We start from the raw sequence: 26,193 nt of genomic DNA, 5'->3' as shown, positions 1-26,193 counted from the left end.
GGTAGAGCTATGAGTTCATAATAGTTTATCAAATTGTTCCTAATTATAATTTAAAAAATCTTCCCTTTGATCTACATCTAATAAAATATTTTAACTGGCAAATTAGTAGAAGATTTGGTACAGGACTTTGCTTTTGACTATGGTAACATGTTTAGGAAATTGTTGTCAATTTCTGTGTTTCTGCAAAGTGTTGGGATTTTTATTTTGTTAACATCATACCACCACGTACATCAAAGGTAGATGTATTTCTACATCGTAAGATGCTGTGTAGTTTGGAGGTACAATAATAGTTTATATATTGTAATTAGAGTGAAATCAGCAGTGCAGCAAGCATTTGAAAATTTGCTCTGTTTATCAGAGCAACAGGTGCAGCGGAATAAAACAAGCAGTACAGAGCTTGACTGCTTAAGTACCTAATCTAGCTGGGGATCACTACACCATCTGCAAACAGAACTCAGCCACATTTTACTGGGTTTACATCGCAAGGTTTTGGAAGTAGGGGGGCTGCAGGGGTGGCCTCTGTGAGCAGAGCCCAGCAGCTGCCCCATGTCAGATCAGAGCCAGCTCCAGCCACTCAAAAAGGGACCCACTGATGGCCAGAGACCAGCCAGGGAGCAGCATTAGTTGGGCCTCTGGGAGGGAAGATTGAAGAAAGGGGGGAAAAAAAACAACTGCTGCACAACAGCAGCTGGGAGAGAAGAGTGATAACCAGCCCTGCAGGGACCAAGGCCATTGCAGCAGGAGGGCAGGAGGTGCTGCAGGCAGGCAGCAGCAGTTCCCCTGCGGGCTGTGCAGGGAGAGGCCCCTGGTGGAGCAGGCTGTCCCCCTGCAGCCCATGGGTCCCCCACGGAGCAGATCTCCACGCTGCAGCCCCCCCATGGGTGGAGGAGCCCCCGGTGGAGCAGGTGGATGTGGCCTGGAGGAGGCTGCGGCCCATGGAGAGCCCCCGCAGGAGCAGGCCCCGGGCCGGAGCTGCAGCCCGTGGAGAGGAGGCCCCGCAGGAGCAGGGGGTCTGGGGGGAGCTGCCGCCCACCTGTGGGGGACCCGTGCTGGAGCAGTTTGCTCCTGGGGGATGGATGGACCCCGTGGGACGGAGCCGTGTGGGAGCAGTGCTTGAAGAGCTGCTGCCTGTGGGCAGCCCCCGCAGGCTCAGTTGGGGAAGGACGGCATCCATGGGAGGGACCCCATGGGGAGCAGGGGCAGAGAGGGACCGGGAAGGAGCAGCGGAGATTGAGACGAAGCATCAGGGACCGACCAGAGCCCCCTGTTCTCCTGCATGGCTCGGGGCAAGGAGGTAGGAGAGGGTGGATGAATGTAAGGTGTTTTTGGTATGTTTCTCGTTTCTCACTATTCTGTTCCGGTAGTCATAGGGAATAAATTACATTAATCTCCCTATGCTGAGTCTGTTTTGCCCATGACAGCAACTGTTGAGTGATCTCCCTGTCTTCACCTCAACCCTTGAGCCCTTTCCGTGGTATTTTCTCTCCCATTACCCTTTTTTTTTTTTTTGGGGGGGGGGGGGGGAGTGAGAGCGTTTGTGGTGGAGTTCATCTGCCCAGCGGGGTGAAACCCCCACCAAACGGGATAATTACTTCGCGCATACACCGCACCCGCTTTTAAGCAGCACAAACGCGCCGGGCAGCGAATCCCCCGTTCTCTGCTCAAGCCACGCCGCACAGCCAGGAGCAGCACGGCGCCTGGCGTTAGCTTTCCTGCCCCGGGACTGCGGGCAGCTGCAGAAGCGCTGCCGGCGACAGCACCGGGACCAAACCCGGGGTTAGGGCGCAGGTGAGTGACAAGCACCGCTCCGCGGCGGGCTGCCCTGGGGACGGGGGGGCTCCAACTTTTTTGGGGACGGGGCTGCGGGGAGCGCCCCTCCCTCAGCCCCAGCTGCTCGGCGGCGGCCAGGGGCTGCCCCCGGGCTGTGTGCAGGCGGCGGAGGCGGGGTCCCGCTGCCGGCTCCTCCGCCCCATCCCGGTGCCGCCGTCCCCTCGGCGCCCTCCCCGGCCGGCTCCGGCTGGGGCTCGGCGGCTGCCATTGGCTCAGCGGCCCCATCCGGGCACTCGGCGCAGCGCCGCCGCTCGGCCCCGATCGTCCCCAATATGGCGGAGGTGAGCGGGGAAAGCGGGCCGGGGCGCCGGGGTCCGCCCGCCTCCCCCCTGCCCCCCGCCGCCTCCGCGCCCCCCGCGCCCGCCCGGCCGGCGCCGTGAGGAGCGCTGCGGGGCGGCCCGGCGGGGCGGCGGGGCCGGAGGGGCGGCGGGGGGGCCGGGCGAGCCGCCGGGGCAGCGGGAGCCTGCGCGAGTAGGCCGCGCGGCGGGGGCCGGTGCGCAGCCCGCGGGACGGGGCCCGGCCCCGCGGCAGGGCTGGGGGCGGAGGGAGGCGGCGGCCGGTGCCGGGGGGCTCCCGGGGGGTCCCGGCTCCCCTATCACGGCCCGCACAGGCCTGGGGGGGGGAGGGAGGGAGCGGGAGCGGCGGGCCCGGTGCGGGGCCTGCGGCGGGGCGGGTGGGATGGATGGGTGGGTGGGTGGTGGGTGGAGGAGAGGTGGGGGAGCCACCTGCGGCGGGAGCTCACCGCGCTGTCTGCTCTCCCCACAGGCATCGTTTGGGAGTTCGAGCCCAGGTTCGTCCTCGCCAGCTTCTGCTGCCCGGCACCTTGCCTGCCCGCCGTGCTCTCCCTCCGGGTCCTCCCCGCGGCTCTCCTCTCTTGCCTCGTAGCTTTCCTAGCGCAGCGCCTTCACGTAACTAATAGTCGCCTGCGTGAATTTCCAGAGGAAGGGATGCGCGCTGAGGGCTCGTCCCCTGGCTCCCTGCGCAGTTAGTGATCAGCTGCTGGGAGCCCCAGACCAACACAAAGTTTTACAGTGCTTTTAAGTCAGCATCTCAGGAAAGCCATGTAGTCAGGGTAGAGAGAGGGAGACCGTTCCTCTTCTTGCTGATAACTACAGGCCCGTGTGAATTTCTGACTTCTTGATATTACCAGAAAGCACTGAGAAGCATAATTATATGCAGTCATTAAGGCCTGAACCACTGTAAAGGTTCTTTGGAATACCTTCCCTTTACACCAGCAAGCGTATGTAACATCATCAGGGCTACTCGTGAATAAGTATGTTGGGGAGTGCCTTTGCTTCTGTCCTACTTCTATTCTGCATTAGCTACTTTTCTTCATTTTAACTGCTCTTAGTGAATTTAGCAAGCTTGTGTTACTTGAGTATGGGTTGGATATTGAGTGTTCAGAGATGCCGAGGGGGGCTTTTTTTTGCCTAAAATATATGAGTTGTGTACACCTTCCAATTCAGTTATTCAAATATAAAATTAGTTATAGCAGTGATTTGAAACAACAGTCTTGAGCATATGGGCATATATGCCTGTGTATATATGTAGACATATGTATATATGCTAAATCAAGATGGTTCTCAGTTCTTGAAAAGCTATGGGATCAGGATGTAATAGCTAACAGTGGAAAAATTCAACACATAATGTAATTATCGTAATTGGGGTAGTAGTATCAGCTATGCTGGGAGATCCATGAGACCACAATATGAACAGCATGTGAATAAAAAGCATTTTTGGCTTGAATGTTTCCTTCTGGTATGGCATTTTGAACTTGCACAGTATTGTCTTAAGCATGCTAAATGGACAAAGTTTACTTTAATTACCTGCGTGTAAGGAACAAACACTTAGTGTAATTGCTGAAAATTAATTGGATACTCTAAGACTCAGCAGTGTTAGTATATACAAGTGTCTCTTTGAAGGCTAGAAGCAGTGCAGTGAGGGATACTGCTTTATTTTTTATTTTTTTTTGAAGAAGAGGATTGAAAATTTGTAGATATTTTCTTGACGTTCAAAAGAAGTTCTTCTGAGGATATAGTTCCTAATAAACCTTTTCTTTGCTTCTCATCAGCCAAGAATTGCAGATAGCGCTAGTATGTAAAAACTAGAAGGGGAAATCAGAAGTGAAAGAAATATCCCAATCTGCTTACTTTTCCCATCTGAAAGCCATAAGCAAGTCCACATTAAAGTATAAAACAACCCTGTATTTCTGTAGTTTTCTTTGACTTTGCAGTGCAAAATTATTTACATATGTAAGACTTGTCAAATATAATGATAAGGTTTCTTAGAGTTGACAAAATGCACATAAAATAATAACAGTACTTTTGGGTGACTTACCTCCTCGAGTAATGAAAACCTCTCTGTCGGACTACCACAGAGCTGTCACAATGGCTGGGTAACTAAATGCTATCCATTAGAAGCATTTTGTTATTTCCCATATATTTTCCTCTATTTCTTGAGACTCTGCAGATTTTGTTCTTTCTTTTTAGATCAAGTGCTAAGACCTCAGCTAAACTAAGCTGAAGTGAGTCTCACTGTGTATTTTGCTGTTAGGAGAAAGTTGGTTCTTAAGATAAAGGTAGCCATTTACCAGTGAAAAGCTAGACTAGTTACCATATAAATCATTGTAAATAGAATCAGAGACTATAAATCACAGCCTCTGGATTTGCAAGGTACAATTGGCTTGCCTGCAGCACCTGATTTCTTGTGATATACATGCTTTATACTTCAATGGTGTTTTCAAGGATGGTTTGAATAGTCTTTTATCCATCAGAATACTCATTTGGGATTGTACTTTCTGAAACTGTTTCAGTAGTTCAGATAGTTCTTCCAAGTTCTGCAAGAAAGAAAAGTATACCTTCATACTTTATATGAAAAGGGAAGGCCAGCACAAACAGCTGAATTTGTCAGGTAGCTAGGTGTTTGTTCCTGTTATTCCATTTAACATTTTGACCCTATATGTGAAAGAATACGTGTAACTTTTTTTTTGTGTGTGTGTGTGTGACTTCATGTGTTGATGTAGAAAAAATAACTCAGATTAGGGTTTTTTTGATAGTTGGCTCTTTATCATCTGAGGATCATGACTTTGACCCTTCTGCTGAAATGCTGGTACATGATTATGACGATGAACGCACTCTTGAAGAAGAGGAAATGATGGAAGAAAGCAAAAATTTCAGCTCTGAAATTGAAGATTTAGAAAAGGTAAGAGTGACTAACCCTCTTCTAAATGTCCATATATGTTGTGCCCTTTTTACTGTAAAGAACGCTCAACCTGTTCTTTAGTTTGCATTGTATAATGCAGTTTCCTAAAAAATGCCTTTGCAGCTCGTTTAAAAAGAGGAAAAGAAAATCAGGTTTAGTTAGGAGACAGCACTGCGTTCTCGCAAAAAGGCTGAATTTGGCTTTTCAAAGGAATTAGTGATAGGTTAAAGTCAGACTCTTCTTCATTTAAGAGTGCTTTCACTTTGGAGGAGAAACCACTGAAGCTGACTTTAAAAGTCCTATTATCAAATGTCACTTCTTATTACTCAGATCAGTTTTAGAAGTTGGAAATAGGTAGAAATTATACATTGTGCGTGCTTTGAAGTGACGACTAGCTGTATTTCATTCTGTTGGTCATTTCTTGCTTTTCCAATCTGGAAACAAACATTTATGTTTTTGTTGTGATGGATCGCATTTATTTGCTGTGTAAATGGTAGTTTTCTGTCTCAGTTTTATCAGTTTGGCAGTTGGTGGGTGTACAGAATGACCAGCGTGCTCCTTGGCTTTTCGTATTGTGTATTTTACACTGTTTAATTACATGCTTTTCCTGTTTACGCCTCTTGTTCATCCATGTCAGTGCATCACCCATTTCAAATGCTGAACACCCACAAATTGACGCTATTTGAATTACCATTCAGTGACCCACTTACATTGCTCAACATAACTGCAGATTTTGGTTGAGTTTCAGGAAAGCGTAGTTTCTGGCATCAAATATGAAGCTGTATCTGTGTAGCTCATATAAAAAAATTAAATACTGAATTGACAGTGAATTCAATGAACTCCTGATTTTTTGTCCTTCTACATGTACAATTACATTTTTGCTGATTATGAACTTGTAGTTACAATAACAAAGGAGCTTGCCAAGTCTAGTGGTTAAAATGGAGTTATTACTCCACAAAATGATCTTATTGCCTCTATAATAGAAGGAAATAGAACTGAGAGCCACTCATCTTAAACACTTTATTACTTTAGGTCCCGATCCTGGAAAGACTTGGACATGTGTTTACGTTTACCCATTGTGAAAAGTCTTTGCAGGACTAACACCTTAGCTGACTAAAGAAAACAAGTAATTTAATCAGTGTATGAGTTCAACAAGAAATTTTTAAAGGTAATAAAACTTTTAAAGGTATAAATATTGGAAAATATTTCTTATTCTTTGATGGCTTGAATCAGGTAAATTAATCTCCATGGTTTGTTGTTTTATTAATTGTCTTAGGTTGCAAATACGGTATTTAGTAGAATGATTTGATCAAAAACTGTCGGAAAAAATTATAAATCCAACCTTTCTCTCGATTATTTTTTTGCATTCTAAATCGTTAGCTGTCTTTCTCAGCTGCTCAGCAGTCACTACCAAATATGTTGTGCGGAAAATGGATATGAGGAATAAAGAGTTGCTATTTTGGTTTACTTTTGTGGGGTTTTGAATTTACACATGCAGCTGTAACTATGTAGGACTAAAATCAAGTTTTTCTGCAGTTCTCTCTTCTAGGGGGGTTGTATTCCTAGTGTATCTTCTCTTGAAGAAATACAGGCAAATCATCAGATAAGGATCAATGTTTAACAGTCAATTACTGTTTAGTTTCATCTAGTAAAGATTTTCCTTGAATAGTATGATTGGACTTCACTATATGACAATAGAGGTGGTGATGAATTATTTCAATCCTGTGCCTGAAAATATTTAAAATCTTGATTCAAGTTTTCTGCTTTCAATTAAGTATTTCTTTGTTTGTTCTTACTTTTGTTTTTCAAAATACGTCCTATCCTTTTAGGCCTGAACTGTTCACAAGTATTTGGCAATATGTTAAAGTGTTTGTAAATCCTCTTGTATTAGGAAGGAAACATGCCATTGGAAGACTTACTGGCATTCTATGGCTATGAACCCACAATTCCAGTTATAGCAGGTTCCAGTGCGGATAGCTCTCCAAGTGAACTTGCAGATGAACTTCCAGATATGACTCTAGATAAAGTAAGTTGGAGAGCCATCTTTACCGGTATTACAATTTAAAAGCAGAAATCCAAATGACCTCAAATTATGTTTGACTACCTCTTGATGTTACACAATGTGTATCTTTGTCAATTTCAATATGCAATTGATAATTACTGTATTATTTTGAATTTATTAATTTTCAAGGACATTGAAGATCTGGTTCTAGTTACACTTATTGCACTTACAAATGCATGGCAGCTTCAATGGCAATTTATAACAACAAATGAGAAATTAATAAGTTCAATTATTCTAAAACACATCCAAAGAACTGTAGGATTTTCTTTGTTTTTAAAGAGAAGTGGGATTTTTCCCCAAAGTTCTATGTTTTATTTTAATGTATGCAACATCCGGAAATAATAATTCTGGATTCCAGTGTATGTGTTATGTATCAAAATTTATGTGGACGACTTGAAAATGCTCTCCTGGATGTTTGGAATGTTCCTTTCAGATATGTATCATTTGGGAAGGTCTCAACTTCAGGGAGAGCGAGAGAGAGAGACTGTATTTACCTACAGTGACTATATGCGTTGCATTACTGATGTAAAAAACATGAGCTTATGTGATTTGCAGGCTAACGTTGAATTCTGAGATTTTAAGCTCATTTTTGGTTGTAAGGAGTATTCAGGCAGTAATTTGGATTATAAAATCTATAGGTAGTAAGTATATGCTTTTTTAAAATACTTTCTGAAAGTATGATGTAATGGTAAACTCCACAGAAAATAGAGTATAATGATGGCTCTGCACATCTGATTCTCATTAGGATTCACGATTGTGTTGAGGCTACAAATATGTAGTCAGCTTGTTGTCTAATACCATTCTTTCCCTCCCTAACCTCCATTCAGAGGGGTTCAGACATGTCTGCTAGTGGAGGAAGTGAGCTTTTTCTTTCTTTTTTTCTTTCTTTCCATCTTCTTCCTTTTCTCTTGTTTAACCTATGAAAAATTCATTTTTTGTGTGTATTTTGGGAAGATACCAGGTTGTTCCTGGCAATTTTTTTTTTCCCAGAGTTTAAAGGGTAGCAGGTTCTTAAAGTTTCAATGTGTCTGTGATGTAAAGAATGGAAATTGCCTCAGAACTTCAAAATTTTGTCCTTAGTGTTTTTCACTGGAAGCAGTTAGACAAATGTCTGAGATTGATGGTTGCAGAGTTTTTTCTTGTACCTTTACTTTATTAAAGGACAAAACAGAAATGAACCCCTGTGTCAACTCTGAAATAAAGTTATATTTGTTCTTGGATTTAGGAAGAGCAAAGTAGCTTTTTAATGAATGGAGTACAATCTACTAAAATGATTTCTTTCTGAATATGGGAGGACATTTCTTTACTGTGAGGATGACAGAGCACTGTAACAGGTTGCTCAGAGAGGCTGTGGAGTTCCCTCTGGAGATATGGAAAACCTGCCTGGATGTGATCCTGTGCAGTTGTGTGCTAGGTGATCCTGCTTGAGCAGGGGCTTGGACCAGATGATCCCCAGAGGTCCCTTCCAGCCTCAGCTGTCCTGTGATTCTGTGATACTTAGGGTAAAATAATTAATTTTAATTAAATTGTCAAAATGTGATAAATCTGATTCCTTACTGGTCTATACTTAATAGGCATTTTGAGTTTTTTTTTTAGTTGTTGTTACTGTTTTTTATTATTATTTTGTTATTATTTTAATGATACAGGAGGAAATAGCTAAAGACCTCTTGTCGGGTGATGATGAAGAAACACAGTCCTCTGCTGATGACTTGACGCCATCGGTTACTTCACATGAGGCTACAGACTTCTTTCCTCGGCCATTAAGATGTAGGAAAACTAATTTTGTAACAGTATTCTAAAAAGTCATGGCATTATATACAGCTTCCTAGCTTAAACTGTCACATTTGCAGACTGCTAACTTTACTGGGAGATAAGAAATAATGCTTTGGGGGGTGTTGGACATGAATGTTCTTTGGTCGTTATTACTAATTACCTGGAAGACCTATACTTGGTGCCATGCTCAAAGAAATAAAATAAAATTGATTAATTTTGCTACAAATACAGTAACTTTTTGTAATCACTATTTAGTGTGGTGTCAAGGAACACTTATGGTTTTCAGCATTTTAGTGAATGACATGAATATGTAGCATATTCTTTTAAGTTAGTGTTTTTCTACTAAAACTTTGCTGCCATTTTTAAGCTAGTGACTCCTCCATTCAGCCTGAGGATATGAACATGGCTGTGATTTCTTTGTGATTTTTTCTTTCATACATACAGCACTTTTCTATGGGACTTCATAGGGTGAGCCAAAGGATTTTATCATGGTTTCAGTTTGGCAAGTGTCTTAAGCTATTTCTGGGAGGAGTTCAGCCTTCTAGAGGTGAAGGATGATAAAGGTTCTGCCTCAGTCACCTGCAGTTGTTCTTCACATGTCGCTAAGATGTAGTCTACTAAATTCGTATTGAAAGAGATATTCTAAACCTTATATCCTTAAACCGTATTCTTATATATTCTTATATCCTAAAACCCTATTCTGAAACCTTAAAAATTGAAGTGCACTTTTTAAATTAAGGAAACACCAAATTTGGTGGCACTTAAACGTTGCTCATGAACTAGTAACAAATATGACACTGAAAATGAGGCAGCTTTATGGAAAAACCCTCATCTTACTTAGGATTAAGAAACAGTCATCTTTGGTTTCAGCTACCATGTTTTTCTATTAGAATGTTACTCTTTCTCTATTGGAACTTCTGGTTGGTCATTTTAAATCAAACATTTACTAATTATTGACACCATTTTACTGTGTCTGTCCTGTTGGCAGTCTTATCTTTTTTTTGTGTTCCCTTTTCATTTCTCTAATACTAAGGTAAAGTTAAGTTAAACATTGGATTAATTGGAAATAAATAATTGCATGTGATTATCCAGGCATAACGTTATTTCATAAATTCATGTTAGCTTCTTGTCTGCTTCTTCTAACAGCAAAAAGAGAGAGACTAGTGATTCTAATAATGACAGAAGAGGAGCCTCTCTCAATACATTTTTGGATTTTGTCTATGATGTTGAAAGTTCTAGTTAGGTTTGACAAAGTTAAAAATGCAACCCCATTTTTGAGCATACTGTAGTTTGAGAATAAAAAATAGCTTTAATCTTATTATAATGGTAGATTCCGTTCTACCAGGGATTATACATCTATAAAAATAGAATTACTTCAGAATACAGTAGCAGACTGTTCCAGATTCTAAAATATGTGTTATTCTGTGAAGTACTGTATTTGAATTACGTAGAGCGCTCTGCTGTCTGCCTTCCCAAGGAGAGAAAGAAAAAAAAAGAGTAAAAAAGAGTAATGAATGAGCTGTCTTTTGCTTATTCTGTTTTGCATATTGCTGCTGTATCTTCGCTTCATCTAGAAGCAGCCTTGTTTAAAATAATGTCTTGAATACCCATTAAAACTTCTGATTAAAGTCTTTGCTAGGTAAAAAAGACTTGCCTTCTACATTACTTTTTTTTTTATTATTAACTGGGGCTAAGTTTTAGCCCTAGATTTTTATTTTTATTATTATTATTTTCTCATACCTTTTCAGTAAGTTACAAGCTTTCATTGAAAAAAATAACGAAGAAAAATGATTGCATTTCCTTTATCTGTTAGTAAATTGGTTGCAGTGAGGATGAATGTTTCAGTTCTGTAGCATACAATTGCCAGTGCTTTATGACTTAATGCTATAGTTTGACCCTTTGTCAGAAGGGTAGATCAACAGAATCATGATCAGTATCTTCCTGAATAAAAGCAGGTGTTCCTCTCAAAAGCAAAAGATAACGAATGTCTTGTAGTTATGTTTAAACTGAAAATGCTTCCTAGCTAAAACAAAACTTTTTTGTGTCTGAAGCAAACACTACGTGTGATGGAGATAAAGAATCAGATGGTGAAGATGTAGAGGCAGACAACGGTAATTCATCTGAAGATTTGAGAAAGGTAATTACTGTTTCTTAAGACAATCAAACAGAAAGTTAACAATTTTTAATAGTACAGTTTCTATGTTATGATTTTGAGTACATATTTAAAATAATACCTTAGTTCTGAAATTCCCTGTGCTGAATGCCAAGTAAATGGCATGTTTTAATGCTTCCATGTGAAAAATATTGATCATATTTTTCTCCTTTTTTTATTTATTTTTATTTTTTTTAAATCTTCAGGAAATAATGGTTGGTTCACAGTATCAGGCTGAAATTCCACCTTACCTTGGCAGGTACAGTGATGAAGAAAAGGGTAAGTTCTTCTGCCTATTTTACTTTTTATCTTATGCTTTTGTGTAGCAGTTGATGGAAAAATGTTAGTTAATTTTTTTATTGTAAAGTCAATGACATAGTTAAAAGCTCAGAGACTTTAAAAATACTAAAAATGTGAAGTGATGCAACCATATAATTATTGCTCAGAAATGTGATTCTACGACTTCAAGAAGACATTGTCAAGAAGACATAGGAGTGTGGATTACAACGTTAATTCAGAAGTAGTTAGTGATTTTAGGAGGAAGCAAACACTGGGTCAAGAAGGAAATACTTTCCTCAGAGAATCATAACTGGCCCATGAGTTTGTAACCTAGTTTACAATGAAGATCTTCAAAACAGTATTTTTCTTTAGTTGCTTTTTTATTTTTTTGTTGTTGTTGTTGTTTGGCAAGCAAAACTGTGTGGGCTGTGAAATGGATATAGAAAGCATAATAAACTGTTTTCAATTTCCATGGCATGAGAAGGAGATACAGGTCCTGATACATTTTGTCTTTTACAAAACACATTCTAAGTCTGATATTATTCCATTGTAAATTTGGATTAAAAACTGCAGTTGTGCTTGAATATAAAAAATAATCTAAGAGTTTTATTTAGTATCTTTAAAGGTTTTCGCTATGAGAAAAGTGCAACACAGATAGCAGTGGAATAAAAAAAAAGAGAAATTTTCTCATGGATAGAACAGCTGTGAAATTAAGGAGCAGTTTGGGAGATACCTTAATAAATGAAAGGCATTCTGTGTTGTGTTTTTTTTTTTGTTTTTTTTTTCCTATAAGTTTTCAAAATTCTGTCAGGTACTTTCTTTCAAAACAACACATTTTGTGGGAATATTATTCTAATGAAGCATATGAAGTCGTTTCACCATTGCCAATGATATTTTGTAATAGAGAAGAAGGCTGTTAACTACAAAGTTGGAAGCATTAGTGAGTGAACATCTCTTGTGCTGTAAGAAACCTAGGGCAGCTTCCTGTTTTTGAAGATTCAAGCATGATGCTTACCAGTTGCAAGAAATGGAGGAATAAAACCAAGATTTATCTGGATAGCCCTTTTACTATTTATACTTGACTTTTTATCAGCCAAGAATTAGAGAATAACCAGAGGATGACCATGAGGGAGTTAACCTAACAACTTTCAGTGGAATGAGCTGATGCTAGAGAGCTGGTGAGAGTCATGTCTGCTGGCCTGGCCAGCAGTGTGGTAGCTCTCAGGATTGGAGAGCCCATGGAGCTCCTCTTGAGAATGTCAGGCATGGACTTCAGCAAGAAATGCTGGATTGTCTTGATTAATGAAAGGGGAAAAAAATAAAGGAGGTAGGACCTGAGGGTCAGTAGCACTCAGAGGTGTAAGGTGGAGGTACTCTGAAACACTGCACGTACTGGAATAAACAGGCTTCAGAGTTCTGGCATTACACTGCAGCAATTCCGGAATCGTTCCCCTCTACATAAAGGTGATCCTGTGATAGCCTCTTCTGTACTAGCTGAAGAGGTGGTGATGGCAGACAGGCTTATATTTCTGCCATGTAGTCCCAGCAGCTGGACCTGTCATAGATGGCAGCTCATTTTTTCTATAAACCTTATGCTTATCACATATCCATTTGAAATCTTTCTATATCATGCCATAAAGCACTTTCTGAGAAGATGGAACTTTATTTCTCACCTTTACTTAGTACTGTTTCCTGCAGTTTTATGAGAGGTTAGAGAAGATTCTTTGCCTCCCTACTGTAACATCCATTATGTTTGTGTGTGAAAAATGCTGAATTTTGCATTACAAAGAGATTACATGAAACATTATATGCAATGTTAATCACATCTGTTGGTTAGAGTTAAATTCTAGATTAAACTATAGATCTTACAGTGTGTGCACAGACTGGCAAAGGTTCAAGCCAAATCTTCTTTAGGACTGATATGTTGTCTGTCAAGCTACTTAAGAGAGTACATACGTGATTTCAGTGTACTATGAAGGACTATCCACCCTTTATTGTTTGTAAAACATGCAATGTACAAGATTACAAAACTTGGTTGTTAATGAACACAAAAAGAAATAACAACATGAAGACCTAAATTCGATTCAGATTAGTAAGTTTTGGCAAGTTCTTGTTGAAAGTGATCAGTTAGCCAACTCCTCTTCTATTTTTTTCTCTTCCCAGATGTATAATATTTAAAATATTAAAGTAATTTTCTACAATGTTACTGTAAACTGTAAGTTATTTGCTGAAAACGGTTTGCAGTGGTTTGGCACAGATGGCTAGCTAAATTCCATAACACTGCTTTCTCACTCCCCCTCGTCAAAGGATAAGGGGGAGAAAATAGCATGGAAATGGCTCAAGGGTTGAGGTAAAGACAGGGAAATCACTAAGCAGTTATCATCATGGGCAAAACAGCCTCAGTAGAAGGAGATTGATGTAATTTGTTGCCTATCACTAGCAGACTTAAAACAGTGAGAAACTAAAGGCAAACCAAAAACACCTTCCCCCCATTCACCCTCTCCTACCCTCCCCTCGAGCAATGCAGGGGAATGGGGAGTGGGGACTGTGGTCAGTTCCCCATGGGGTCCCTCCCATGGATGCCGTCCTTCCCCAACTGAGCCTGCGAGGGCTGCCCACAGGCAGCAGCTCTTCAAGCACTGCGCCCACACGGCTCCGTCCTACGGGGTCCATCCATCCCCCAGGAGCAAACTGCTCCAGCACGGGTCCCCCACGGGTGGGCGGCAGCTCCCCCCAGCCCCCCTGCTCCTGCGTGGGCTCCTCTCCACGGGCTGCAGCTCCGGCCCGGGGCCTGCTCCTGCGGGGGCTCTCCATGGGCCGCAGCCTCCTCCAGGCCACATCCACCTGCTCCACCGGGGGCTCCTCCAGCCATGGGGGGGCTGCAGCGTGGAGATCTGCTCCATGTGGGACCCATGGGCTGCAGGGGGACAGCCTGCTCCACCAGAGGCCTCTCCCTGCACAGCCCGCAGGAGAACTGCTGCTGCCTGCCTGCAGCACCTCCTGCCCTCCTGCTGCACCGATCTTGGTCTCTGCAGGGCTGGTTATCACTCTTCTCTCCCAGCTGCTGTTGTGCAGCAGTTGTTTTTTTTTCCCCCCTTTCTTCAATCTTCCCTCCCAGAGGCCCAACTAATGCTGCTCCCTGGCTGGTCTCTGGCCATCAGTGGGTCCCTTTTGCATCTGGCTGGAGCTGGCCCTGATCTGACATGGGGCAGCTGCTGGGCTCTGCTCACAGAGGCCACCCCTGCAGCCCCCTACTACCAAATCTTTGCCATGTAAACCTGATACACTTTGGAATAAAACAGAGTGGTTTGCTAGTTTGTTTGTATGAAGATGATGTGTATACGTGCATAATTTGATTGAATCATCTAGCAGTCTACAAACCATTCCTATGAAAAGACTCTGAAGAGTTCAGTCCCTTATCTCACCCTCATGGAACCTGGATCTCTTCACCACACCATACAGTAGTTTGTCTTTTAACTGAGGCATTTGTGCAAAAAGTGAGCTGCAATATATAAGTGGCATGATGGTATTTGATTTGATTTCTTTTGTGTTCCTGTTCTCTGTCTTTGTAAAATAGCTTTTATGTTATAGTCCTTAAAATGTCACACCTGGTGTTAATGGATTTCTGTTTTAACAGCCTATGAAAACGAAGACCATTTACTTTGGAAGCCTGATGTGATCTCAGAAAATAAAGTTAAAGAATACCTTTTTGAAACCTCCTTAAGAACAGGAAATGAAAAAATGATTGGCAGAATTCCTGAAGGACTACATACACGGGACAATGAACAAGTATGTTTTATATCCTGTTCCATTTGTGACACATTGCTTTGTAATTACAGTGTTCTCTTTCTTTGCTTGTATTATAAAGACAGCAATACTCAATTTAATTGTTTCTTTTTTTTTTTTTTTTAAGTTTAGAATATTATTAGGATCAGGATCTTATTTGTAATCTTAAGCATGTGGTTATTTAGGAAAATTACATGTACTTGAATGTTGGCAGTATTTTGATCTTCTAATTGTCACACTCTTGAAAAATCCAGGTGTTTTTTAAATAACTGCATATTTTACATTTGCTTGTTTAAACCTTGCCTCAACTTTTTGAAAGTTTCGGTTTTGACTGATTTTTTTTAATATTTTTATCATGAATAAAGACAAATTCTTTTTTGGATATGAGGCATGCTCACTGAAAGGCAACTTTCATAAATTTAGATTGTATATTTACAAACTTTAACTCCTTTTATAAAGAAGAAGGTTCTTCGTTATAAAGTTTGCAAATATACAATCTTTGCATACATTTGCAAATATACGATCTAAATCTTCTTTTATTTTGTAGGCTCTGTATGAACTTCTCAAGAGTAGCCATAACATTAAAGAAGCAATTGAGAGATACTGTTCAAATGGAAAGGCGTCTCAGGGTAAGAAATAGTATATGATTTTTCAGAAATGCATTGGGAAAAAAAATCTTAAAGTTGCCTGTCAATCTGATTCTTACTCAAGGTTTTTCTAGACATTTCCCTATCCATCATGTCTTTAGCACGGATTAAGTATAATCTGTTGGAAATTTCTGCTAGAGAAGTTTGCAAATTTATGCAAGTTTACAGGATCAGCTCTTACACCTTTTCTTCCCTTCTTTCCTCCACTGCAGCTGTAAGAATGGCACAGACTGAGGGATGGGAAAGAAGCTGTGATTTTGCTCCTGTAAGGCAGTTCTCACCCTTGTTACAGTTTGAGTTCATGGTCAACAATCATAGAACGTCTTGGGTGGAATGGGACCTTAAAGATCGCCCAGTTCCATCCCCCCTGCCAGGAATGCCACCAGGTTGCCCAGGTTGTCCAACCTGGTCCTGACACCTCCAGCAACGGGGCACACACAGCAATAATTTGATGGCATTTATACCAGAATGAGGAGAACATAGCTGGCTATGTAAATGAGCCCTACTCTTTTCTTCACTGCATCAGCGTTGTGTTATGTCAACCCTAATCTGAATCCACCATATTGTTCTGCAGGCCTTTGGTAGAATTTGGAAAACATTGAGTTAAGTGGAAAATGGACTTCTGCCTTGCTTGCCCCTAGTTTTATTACTCCCTTACATGAAAATCAGATTTTATTGTGAGCCGGCAATGTATTCTTGCAGTCCTGTTCAGCTCTGGGTTCCACAGCACAAGAAGGGCATGGATGTATTAGAGAGAGTCCAGAGGAGGGCCACAAAGGTGACCAGAGAGCTGGAGCACTTCTATGAAGACAGGCTGAGAGAGCTGGGGATGTTCAGCCTGGAGAAGAGAAGGCTCTGGGGAGACATCATATTAGCCTTCCAGTACCTAAAGGGGGCTTTCAGGAAAGCTGGGGAGGGACTCTTTGTCAGGGAGTGGAGTGATAGGACAAGAAGTAATGGCTTTAAACTAAAAGAGGGTAGGTTTGGGTGAGATAAAAGGAAAAAAAAAAAATTACTGTGAGCGTGGTGAGGCCCTGGCACAGGTTGTCCAGAGAAGCTGTGGCTGCCCCGTCCCTGCAAGTGCTCAAGGCCAGGCTGGACGGGGGTAGGGGGGTGGAACGGGGTGGTCTTTAAGGCCCATTCCAATCCAAACCTTTCTGTGATTTAGTAAAAACAGTTCTGGGGTCTTAACATACATACTGTATGTAACTTGATATTCAGTTGATATTGATCAGTGACCTATGCAAGAAGTGTGTCAGAAAATTAATTGAATACCTTCATGATGTTTTAAGTCTTTTTTATGACAAATTTCGTATGAAATAATCAGTTTTTGAATATCCTTTGCCCTCAAGGATAAAAGATTTTAGAAATCAAACTCTTCTATGAGTCTTTATAAATAGGAGTGTCAGATTTGGGGTAGGATATTTGTACAGTAAAGAACTGGGTCTAAATAACCTATTGTTTTTAACAGTGTGTTTGGATATTCATGCATTAGCAACACAATTATTTTATTGTCTGTAAAAGTTTCTTGAGCACAAATAATATGCTGTTTTTGTTACTGGCTAGAAGAGATGACAGCATGGACAGAAGAAGAATGCAGAAGCTTTGAACACGCACTTCTGATTTATGGAAAAGACTTCCATCTCATACAGAAAAACAAGGTTAGTATTTTACAATTAAATGGAAGAACTGGTATGATGCTGGAAATTTCTAAGAGCAATACATTTGTCCAAAGTCATGCAGAAATGTGAAATAAGAACCAACGTACCGCAACCAGTTGGGCATTTTTGTGCTAAGTTTACCTCAGACATCATTGAAAAAGCTCAATGAGTTGATGTACTGTCTCTGAAATTGACTTGCACTGACATCGCTTCTATTTATGCATTTATATTATGTTTTAGTTAAAATGCTGGTCTCTCCTAAAGTGTAAAACCTGCATACTGTGACTGTGGGAAGGGAAAACACATCTTAACTTTCTTTTTATCACAAGAAAGGTGTAATTGTACAAATGCAGGCTTAGCTTTTTTTGTTTTCAGAAGGTACTATACTCATCTATCAGGTTTGTGTTTTCTGGCTAACTGAAGGAATTATAATCTTGATCTGGATTGCTTCTGATTAACTCCTTTGTGCTTGAAGAATAAGGATTGGATATTTTTTGATCAAAAATATATATCAATATGGACACTTCCAAACTTTCTGTGTACTTCCTTTATGTTTTGATACCATCTTGAGGTTTTTTTTTTCTTTATGAGACTGATGTGTTTGTCAGATTTCAGGTTAATATGCATCAAAATGAGTCTTTGGAGTCCTTAATGCCTTCTCAACAAGACAAAAACTTTGTTTTGTTTAAACGTACTGTTGTGCATATGTGTTTTCAAACCTCAACAGTTCCTGATTTTCCCAAAAGAAATCAGTACCCATTGTCTTTTCCGGCTCACTACTCCTAGGTCATGATCTGATGAGTTTTTTCTTTCCAAGAGCCTGTCTCACATGTAACATGTAACAAGTAACAATTTAAAAATTGTTACATGGTTTATGAACTGAAATGTTTTAGATATAGATACAGTTTCAATCTGTGAAAAAGAACATACAACAATGTAATACAGTAGAACCTGACATAACAGTTACATGAAACTTTGAATCTCTTTAGAATCTGTAACTGAATTTGTTTATTCCAGATACTGGGGTAATAAATCTAACAATATTGCAGAGGTATGGGAACTGCAGAGATGACAAAATGTCTGTGCATTAATCTTGTCAGTCCTTCTTGCCTTTTTTTAGGTGAGAACCAGAACAGTTGCTGAGTGTGTGGCTTTCTATTACATGTGGAAGAAGTCAGAACGTTACGATTATTTTGCTCAGCAAACAAGATTTGGAAAGAAGAGATATAACCATCATCCAGGAGTTACGTAAGTATAATGCTGGAATATGTATTCTGTTGCAAATCCTAAATGTAGAAGATTTTTTTTTTTCTCCCATCCTTGCAGTGTAATGCTGCTGTGCCTATGGCAACTAAAATTAAATTTTGTCATAATTCTAGGCTTTGATTTCATGTTAAATAACCCATTGTGGTTGTAATATTCTTTTAGGGACTACATGGATCGTTTGGTAGATGAAGCAGAAGCCCTTGGTGGAGCAGTGCACGCTCCAGCCTTAACATCTAATAATCGAGCAGAAACCATTCCTGATCAACAGCTAAGCATTCTGAACTCCATCACTGCCAATGAGTTGACAGGTAAATCAAGAAAAACAAAACTCTTAACTGTTGTGACTACATAAACTACTATTTCATTTACATTTGTGTTCATCTGTTTTTCCAGCATTGACAAATAGCGTAGCTACAGTCTGCCATGCTCCAGATGTGAACTGCCTGGACGATGCCTTTCCTCCTATGGACAGCTTACCCCGAGCACCAGTTAATCATGTGCCTGTTGGAACAGAAGAGTTGCTTAACTTGCCAAGCAATGGTGAAAGTGATTGTTTTAATTTATTTGAGACTGGCTTTTATCATTCAGAGCTAAACCCAATGAACATGTGCAGTGAGGATACAGAAAGACCCGCAAAGAGATTGAAAATGGGAATTGCTGTCCCAGAATCCTTCATGAATGATGTCTCTGTAAATAACCTTGGTGTGGACTTTGAGAACCATACACACCATATTACCAGTGCCAAAATGGCTGTTTCAGTGGCTGACTTCAGTAGTCTATCTCCAAATGAGACAAACGGTTTTATCAACGCCCACACTCTTCACCAACATACTGCTCTTCACTCAGAATGACTGTGGAAAACGAAACAAACAGTGGGTACTTTATGCAGTAGTAGTAAACTTGATGGGAGCTATCAGGTTTGCTTAGTCTTTCACTGGAAGTTTGAACATTATGACATCAGTGATGTCTTTGTATAGAACTATTATCTTGATTTATCAAGAGTAATTTCTTTTTTCAGTCCATAAATGTGGAAATGTCATAGGATGTCTGGCAGAGTTTGGGACTAAGAGAACTCTGTGGTGCAGCTTTAAGCTCTGCTTCAATATTTTTTTTTTAAAAGCCTGTAGACAGAGGCCACCATTTCAAAACCAGCACAGAAGTTCTGAACTGATTGGAGTGGCTTTTTAGTCTAAGTTACTTTTGCTGTCACAAATGCAGTGGAATAACAATGTTTACAGGTACCGATCCTGATCCCTGCGCAATGTAGCATTTTCTTTCTTATAAAGGCAGGGATGGGCTTCTTTAATTTAAACTGCACAAACATACAAGGATGTTTTTTAAATGGAACCTTCTCTCATGTGATACTAAACTAGAGCACTTCAGTTTACAAAACAGCAAGTTCATCTTGGTGGAAGCTAGCACAAGGGACTTAACACGAGTAAAGTATGAAGACCTACACTTGGATGCTGTTGCAAAATTATAGGCCATGGCTACCTTACAAGAAGTAATTATACTGCCAGAGGTGTCTGTGTGCTTTAAACTGACTGGCTTAAACAGATGCATTTTTGGCTGTTGTATTCTGATGAGGTTTGTCCACAACTTGAAGAGTAACGTAATTGTGTAACTTAACTTTCCTAAGGCAGCTGTTGTTGCATAAACCTACAGTCTGCACAGTTTAGGATTTACCACTAAACAGTCTATGTTTTGGAAGACATCTTAAATTGTTTGGAGTACTGCAGTTCAAAGTGTTACAGTTTTGAGGGACTGTCTAGTTTATACAGAAGTAGTAGAACCTTGAAGTATGTATTTAAAAGCTTTTCTTTAGTGTGGATTGCATTTATTTGTTTTGTCAAAGTCATTGGCTGAAAAATGGCATTTTGCTAGCTTGGTCAAATAGGAAAGGACAAGTAAAAACATTTCCCACAAAAGTAACTATTTTACTTCAGTGAATTTTTATTCTGAACATTGGGTCCAGTTCAGCTATCCAGAACATTTGTCTTGCAAACGCTTGTTCTAATTCTTGTGGGAGAGTCAAAACAAACATAGTACTGGTGTGTAACATGTTGTAGCATACAACTTGCAGGTTTTTTAATAGGAATCCAAACCATATTTCAGTAAGATTACTGCTTTCCCTCCGTACTTTTCTTTGCACTGTTCATATTTTAAACTTAATTGCCACTAACTTGTTTTCATTATTCAAGCGATTAGTTTTGCATTGTTGATATATGTAATAGTTGCTTCAAGGTCATTCTGAATAATTAGAAAGTAATGACTAATATTTGAAAGGGAAGAGGGTATTTATTATGCATACTGTGAACTGCATTGTCATCCTGACTTTTGGATGCAGAGTATGGAGTTTATGGCATTGTAATGAAGATTGCTTTGAATTGTTTACACAATAGCACACTTACCACATTAAATGCAGATCAGTTTAGCACAGTGGACAAAAGCAGAGATAATTTGTAATCAGTTCTTAATTTATACATCCGGAACGTGTAATTTTGGTAAGTACACAGTAATTAACGGGTAGCCTTGGCCCTGTGTTGTACTCTGACATTTTTTAGCCAAGTTGTCAGCTTCTTGTTGCTGTGTTTTGTGCTGAACTTTGTATCTTGTTTCTTTTGTTTATGAATCAACACATTTTATGTAATTTTGTAAAATACTGGCCATATTCCTTCATTGTTATACATTCAATTTTATCTATGGGTTTACAGTGAGTGGCTGGTGTGTATAAAAATCATTATACAAAGATGACTGAATGCTTATACCAGTTGCACTTAAATGAACATGCCCATTCTCATTAGCTGATGCAGTAATATATTCAGTTTATCTATGCATTGCTGAGATCTTAATGTAGACAGAGACTTGTCTAAGGTTTGGGTTGTCAGCAAGTTGAATGGACACTTTAGTTATTTAATAAAGACTTTTGACCAAAATTCAGAAAATGATATGAGAGAAAAATGAATTCCGGCTAGTCTAGTAGATTTTTAAATGCTGATCTTATTTAGCCTGTTGGCTAGCTAGCTGGTATCGTTTACTTTTAATTCCTTGTTAAAATGAGGCAATAATTTGCAAGATTTTGTAAATATGTAAATTCTTCATATCTTTTTAGATATCTATTTCAATATTTTCTGACTACTTCTGTGTATAGGAACATTTTTGTGCATGCTTGATGTGACATTCATAAATTTGTACCACTATGACTTTATCCATGTAAAATAGCTATTTATTGAATTCTTCTTTTAAAAGCTGGACTTACTTATTTTTCTCTCAGTTTAAACATTTAAATGGAGAACTTGTTACTGTTTATTAAAAGAATTGCGTTTTGAAAGTCAGCATGAAGATAACTGAATTGCAAGCATATGAAGAAATTACCTTGCCTTGGTTCTTAGATGGTGAAGCACAATTCTTATAACAAACTGTGATGAATTCTTTATTCTTTGCCACACTTTTTCTTCATACAAACAAACCAAAAATCCATAATGGGCAATTGCAGTGTTGGTAAATGTATCCTTTTTATGTACAGGGAATCTGAAGAGGATAGCTGATTCATTTAGAAGTGTAACTGGTGCTGTGATTATAGCAATACTTTTACTTTTGTTAGTCATACATCATCTTCTCATGCTAGATTTTTAAATGTTTAGTTTTCCTCTTGTCATGGTCAAACTGCTGAATTTACTTGAAGGATGTACAATACTGTTTGAAGAATACTAAATTGTGTACAATTAGGTCAATGAATTGTACAATTGTTTCCTGTTTTTAATTTTTAAATCTGAGGGTCAAAAATGAATGAAAAAATCAGATCCAGTAGAACATAGTGATATTACATAACTTAACCAAAGTCTCTAGTGAATATTTTAACTTTGAATGTAAACTAATGGATGGACTGACCAACAGGGACATTATTTGCCCAGCATTACAAGCACATTGTCTACAGATAGGAAAACTAAATACAGTAATTTATAAAATAATGACCAGGTTACTATTTTTTCTTTTATTCCTATTTTTAATTGAAAAAAAAAAAAAGGAAAATACTATCAACTGTAAAATAAGTACATATGGTTATAGTCGTCTTAATAAAACAGAGATTCCAGTTATTCTCAGTTCAAAGTACCCTGTGCATAACAATAAATTTAGTGACAATCGGAACATGTTTTAGTATCAGATGTTCAAGAGGAAGTCGCTATTGCATTGGTTTTAATATTTGTACATAAACACTGATTTTTTTGAGCATTATTTTGTATTTGTTGTATTTTAATATCTGGTGTACAGTTCCAGAAATAAATGTCTGGAAACCCTTCTTTACTTGTAAAGCTCTTCATGCATCTGCACCGTGTTTGTTACTTCATTTTCAGAATTATTTAGCACTAATTGGCCAGGTTTTAACATCCTGGGTAACACTGAAGTACACACTACCCCTCTACCTCATGTAATGTGAAACATGACAAATGTAACACACAGATATACATGTAAATAATAAGCAGTGGTTTCCCTCAAAAATTGTGGCTTAAGTATAGCAAAATCTTGGAGAGGGCTTTAACATGGCTTCCTAGTAACAGCACAGCAGCATAACTCAGTGTTCAAACTACATAGTAAGCTGGGAGGGGGGGTATGTCTCTGTTCATTTCTAAAAGAAAACTTGCCCAAATCCATAAAGCCACAGCATAAATCCACACATGAGGCTCAGTCACGGATGTGGACAGGAAAAAATCTCTACTCTGTTTAGTCTTAGTACTTAAATTGTACTATTTAAGATTTTTTTTTACAATTTTCCTTTTCCCTCACGAAAATGATTACTGATCTTGAACCCTGAAAAGCACTGCATTGCTTCTGAGACCTCACATACCAATTCCATCAGAGACCAGAATTTGTGCTGTGGTTTCCTAGGTCCAGGGTGCTTGTTTCTGAAATGACTGACACCGTAAAGGTTCAGGTAAAGAAAAGATGATGATGATTAAATCAGCTAGGAGCACACACTGATATAAATCTAACCAGCAAAAAGTAATTTGCCAAGTAATTTAATGAACTTACCTTCCCTTTCTCAAGAAGCTAAGATGAAGAGATATAAAAATACATCTTACAGTACTGTAGTCGATAGGGGAAGAGCAATGGACACCATCTACCTGGACTTGTGCAAAGCATTTGACGCTGCCCGCTTTCACATCCTTGTCTCTAGAGTGGAGAGATGTGAATTTGATGGATGGACCATTCCTGGGTGGGTAAGGAATTGGCTGGATAGGAGCACTCAAAGAGTTGCAGTCAACAGCTCAATGTTCAGGTGGAGATCAGTAGCAAGCGGTGTTCCTCAGGGGTCAGTTCTGGGACTGGAGCTGTTTAACATCTTTGTTGGTGACACAGACAGTGGGATCGAGTGCACCCTCAGCAAGTTTGCCCATGACACCAAACTGTGTGGTGCAGCTGACACTGGAGGGCAGGGATGCCATCCAGAGGGACCATCCAGAGAGGAGGGCGTGTGCGAACCTCATGGGGTTCAGCAAGGCCAAGTGCAAGGTCCTGCAGCTGGGCCAGGGCAATCCCAAGCACCAACACAGGCTGGGAGGAGAATGGAGGAGAGCAGCCCTGAGGAGAAGGACCTAGGGGTGTTGGTTGATGAGAAGCTCAACATGAGCTGGCAATGTGTGCTTGCAGCCTTGAAAGCCAACCGTGTCCTGGGCTGCATCAAAAGCAGCATGGCCAGCTGGTTGGAGGGAGGTGATTCTGCCCCTCTGCTCTGCTGTTGTGTGTGTCCTGTGAGGAGAGGCTGAGGACACTTGTGTTGTCCAGCCTGGAGAAGAGAAGGCTCAGAGGTGGCCTCGCTGCTCTCTGCAACGTCCTAAGGAGAGGGAGTGCAGAGGGAGGTGCTGGTCTCTGCTCCCTGGGAACTGATGACAGGACATGAGGGAACAGCACAGGGCTGCACCAGGGGAGGTTCAGACTGGACATGAGGAAAGCTTTCTGTACCATGAGGGTGGTCAAACACTGGAACAGGCCTCCTAGTGAGGGGGCTGATGCCCCAGGCCTGTCTGTTCAGGACGTGTTTGGACAATGCCCCCACCAACATTTAACTTTTGGTTAGCCCTGAAGTGGTCAGGCAGTTGGACCTGATGATCTTCAGAGATCCCTTCTAACTGAACTGTTCTGTTGTATTCTATTAATAAATTATTATTATTAACAAACAATAAATAGATTACATTGAGAAGTATGGGGGTGTTATCAGAGTGCACATTACATCTGAATTAGTGTCATAATGCATCCTGCTCTTTGTGTGTGACTGGTAGGACACACAGAGAACTGGAATGACTTTCACCTTCCTTTAACGATGAAATGGATCCTAAGACAAGGAACCAGTCAATTTACCTGAAGCCATTCCACAGGCTGTACCATTTCACTGAACTGTTATTTTAACCCTTCCATTTCCTCCTCTCCTGCTCCATCCCCATGTTGTGTTGCTCCTTGCTATCGAGTACCACCTGGCTGCACTTCTTCCCCCTGCTGGATTTTGGTTTTCTAGATTGGACTCTCCTGTCTCAGAGGGGGAAACATTTCCTGGTCTGTAACTCAGCGAGACTGATTGAGAGGGCTTTAAAGTAGGATCAGCGTGGGAGGAGGACACCATCAGGAACACTGAGATTCAGCTGAGGGATGGCACAGCACCATCCGAGGGTGGCAAAGCTGAGGGGAGCACCTACATCGTTCCACACAGGATTAAGGGGATGGATAGCAGAGCAGATGTTGTCCCGAGCATTTACTGCAGCACCAGTTTTGTACAATGCCTTCATTAACGTGTACCACCAGTCACCAACACAGGCTGTCAGGTTTCAGTGTCTGAGCAGGACGAAACCACTGCCACCTGTCTTGTTAGTTGACACGCAGCCTGCACCTCAGCACTGCACTGCTCCACTACCAGATACATTCAGGCCCAGGAGACAGACACTGCAGTAAATAAATGCTTTCTTAACAAAATAGCTGCAAAATAAGTTCCACAGTTGTCAGACAGGTGTTTATTTTCAAACCTGGTCATTTAAGAATCACCAACAAATGTGTAATGAGACAGCTGAAGTAATCTGTGCCCCTGCACAAACAGCACCTCAGCATGGAGAGACGTGAACAGCACCTGCCTTTTCTGGCAGGCTCAGACTAGCGTTCCCTCCCCAACCATAAACCCTGACCCGTTCAGCCATGCAACACCGCGGGCATCCTGACAAACAGCCCCCTGTTCACAGACCAGGAGATGCCCAGTAACTTCCTCCAGAGAGCTGGGGGAAAAGGCCCAGCCCAGGAGAGGAGGGATCTTCACAGGGTTGGGGGATGAGTTGCTCTCTTCCACAGGCTGGAGAGCAGCCACTGCTCTAACCCGGTACCACGCAGGGTGACACGGTGAGGTCTGTCCCTAGGAGCTGTTCCCAGCAGCTTCATCAGCCTCGCATGACCCGTGCTGAGCCACACGCCGCCATCCTGCAGCTCTGCTCTTTGTGTCGAAACGCCCAGCCTTTTCTGACTGAGGGCTTCTAGATGAATATGGAAGGCAAGCTTCAG

The 26,193-nt window shown here is 40.8% G+C and overlaps 1 protein-coding gene across 5 annotated transcripts; it reads left to right on the top strand.

Moving 5' to 3' along the window:
* Positions 1-1,563: 1,563 nt before the first annotated feature.
* On the top strand, positions 1,564-22,957 carry MIER3 (MIER family member 3). 5 transcript variants are annotated; one of them, XM_072031703.1, is made up of 14 exons: positions 2,069-2,111; positions 2,596-2,620; positions 4,886-5,031; positions 6,064-6,199; positions 6,923-7,057; positions 8,740-8,860; positions 10,918-11,003; positions 11,225-11,297; positions 14,935-15,086; positions 15,631-15,712; positions 17,297-17,391; positions 18,512-18,639; positions 18,820-18,965; positions 19,051-22,957. In XM_072031703.1, exons 5-14 carry the CDS (start codon positions 6,932-6,934, stop codon positions 19,506-19,508), a joined length of 1,467 nt encoding a protein of 488 aa, XP_071887804.1. In that variant the 5' UTR covers positions 2,069-2,111; positions 2,596-2,620; positions 4,886-5,031; positions 6,064-6,199; positions 6,923-6,931; the 3' UTR covers positions 19,509-22,957. The 5 variants fall into 5 exon arrangements, with proteins under 5 accessions (XP_038025984.1, XP_038025982.1, XP_038025983.1 ...); XM_072031704.1 differs by having other exon boundaries at positions 2,090-2,111; positions 17,300-17,391; XM_038170056.2 differs by lacking the exons at positions 2,069-2,111; positions 6,064-6,199 and adding an exon at positions 1,564-1,788.
* The last annotated feature ends 3,236 nt before the right edge of the window (positions 22,958-26,193 follow it).

The sequence above is a fragment of the Anas platyrhynchos genome, chromosome Z (genome assembly GCF_047663525.1).
Source record: "Anas platyrhynchos isolate ZD024472 breed Pekin duck chromosome Z, IASCAAS_PekinDuck_T2T, whole genome shotgun sequence".
Classification (NCBI taxonomy): domain Eukaryota; kingdom Metazoa; phylum Chordata; class Aves; order Anseriformes; family Anatidae; genus Anas; species Anas platyrhynchos.
The sequence above is the reverse complement of the archived record's forward strand: the minus strand, read 5'-3'. Positions and strand labels throughout refer to the sequence as shown.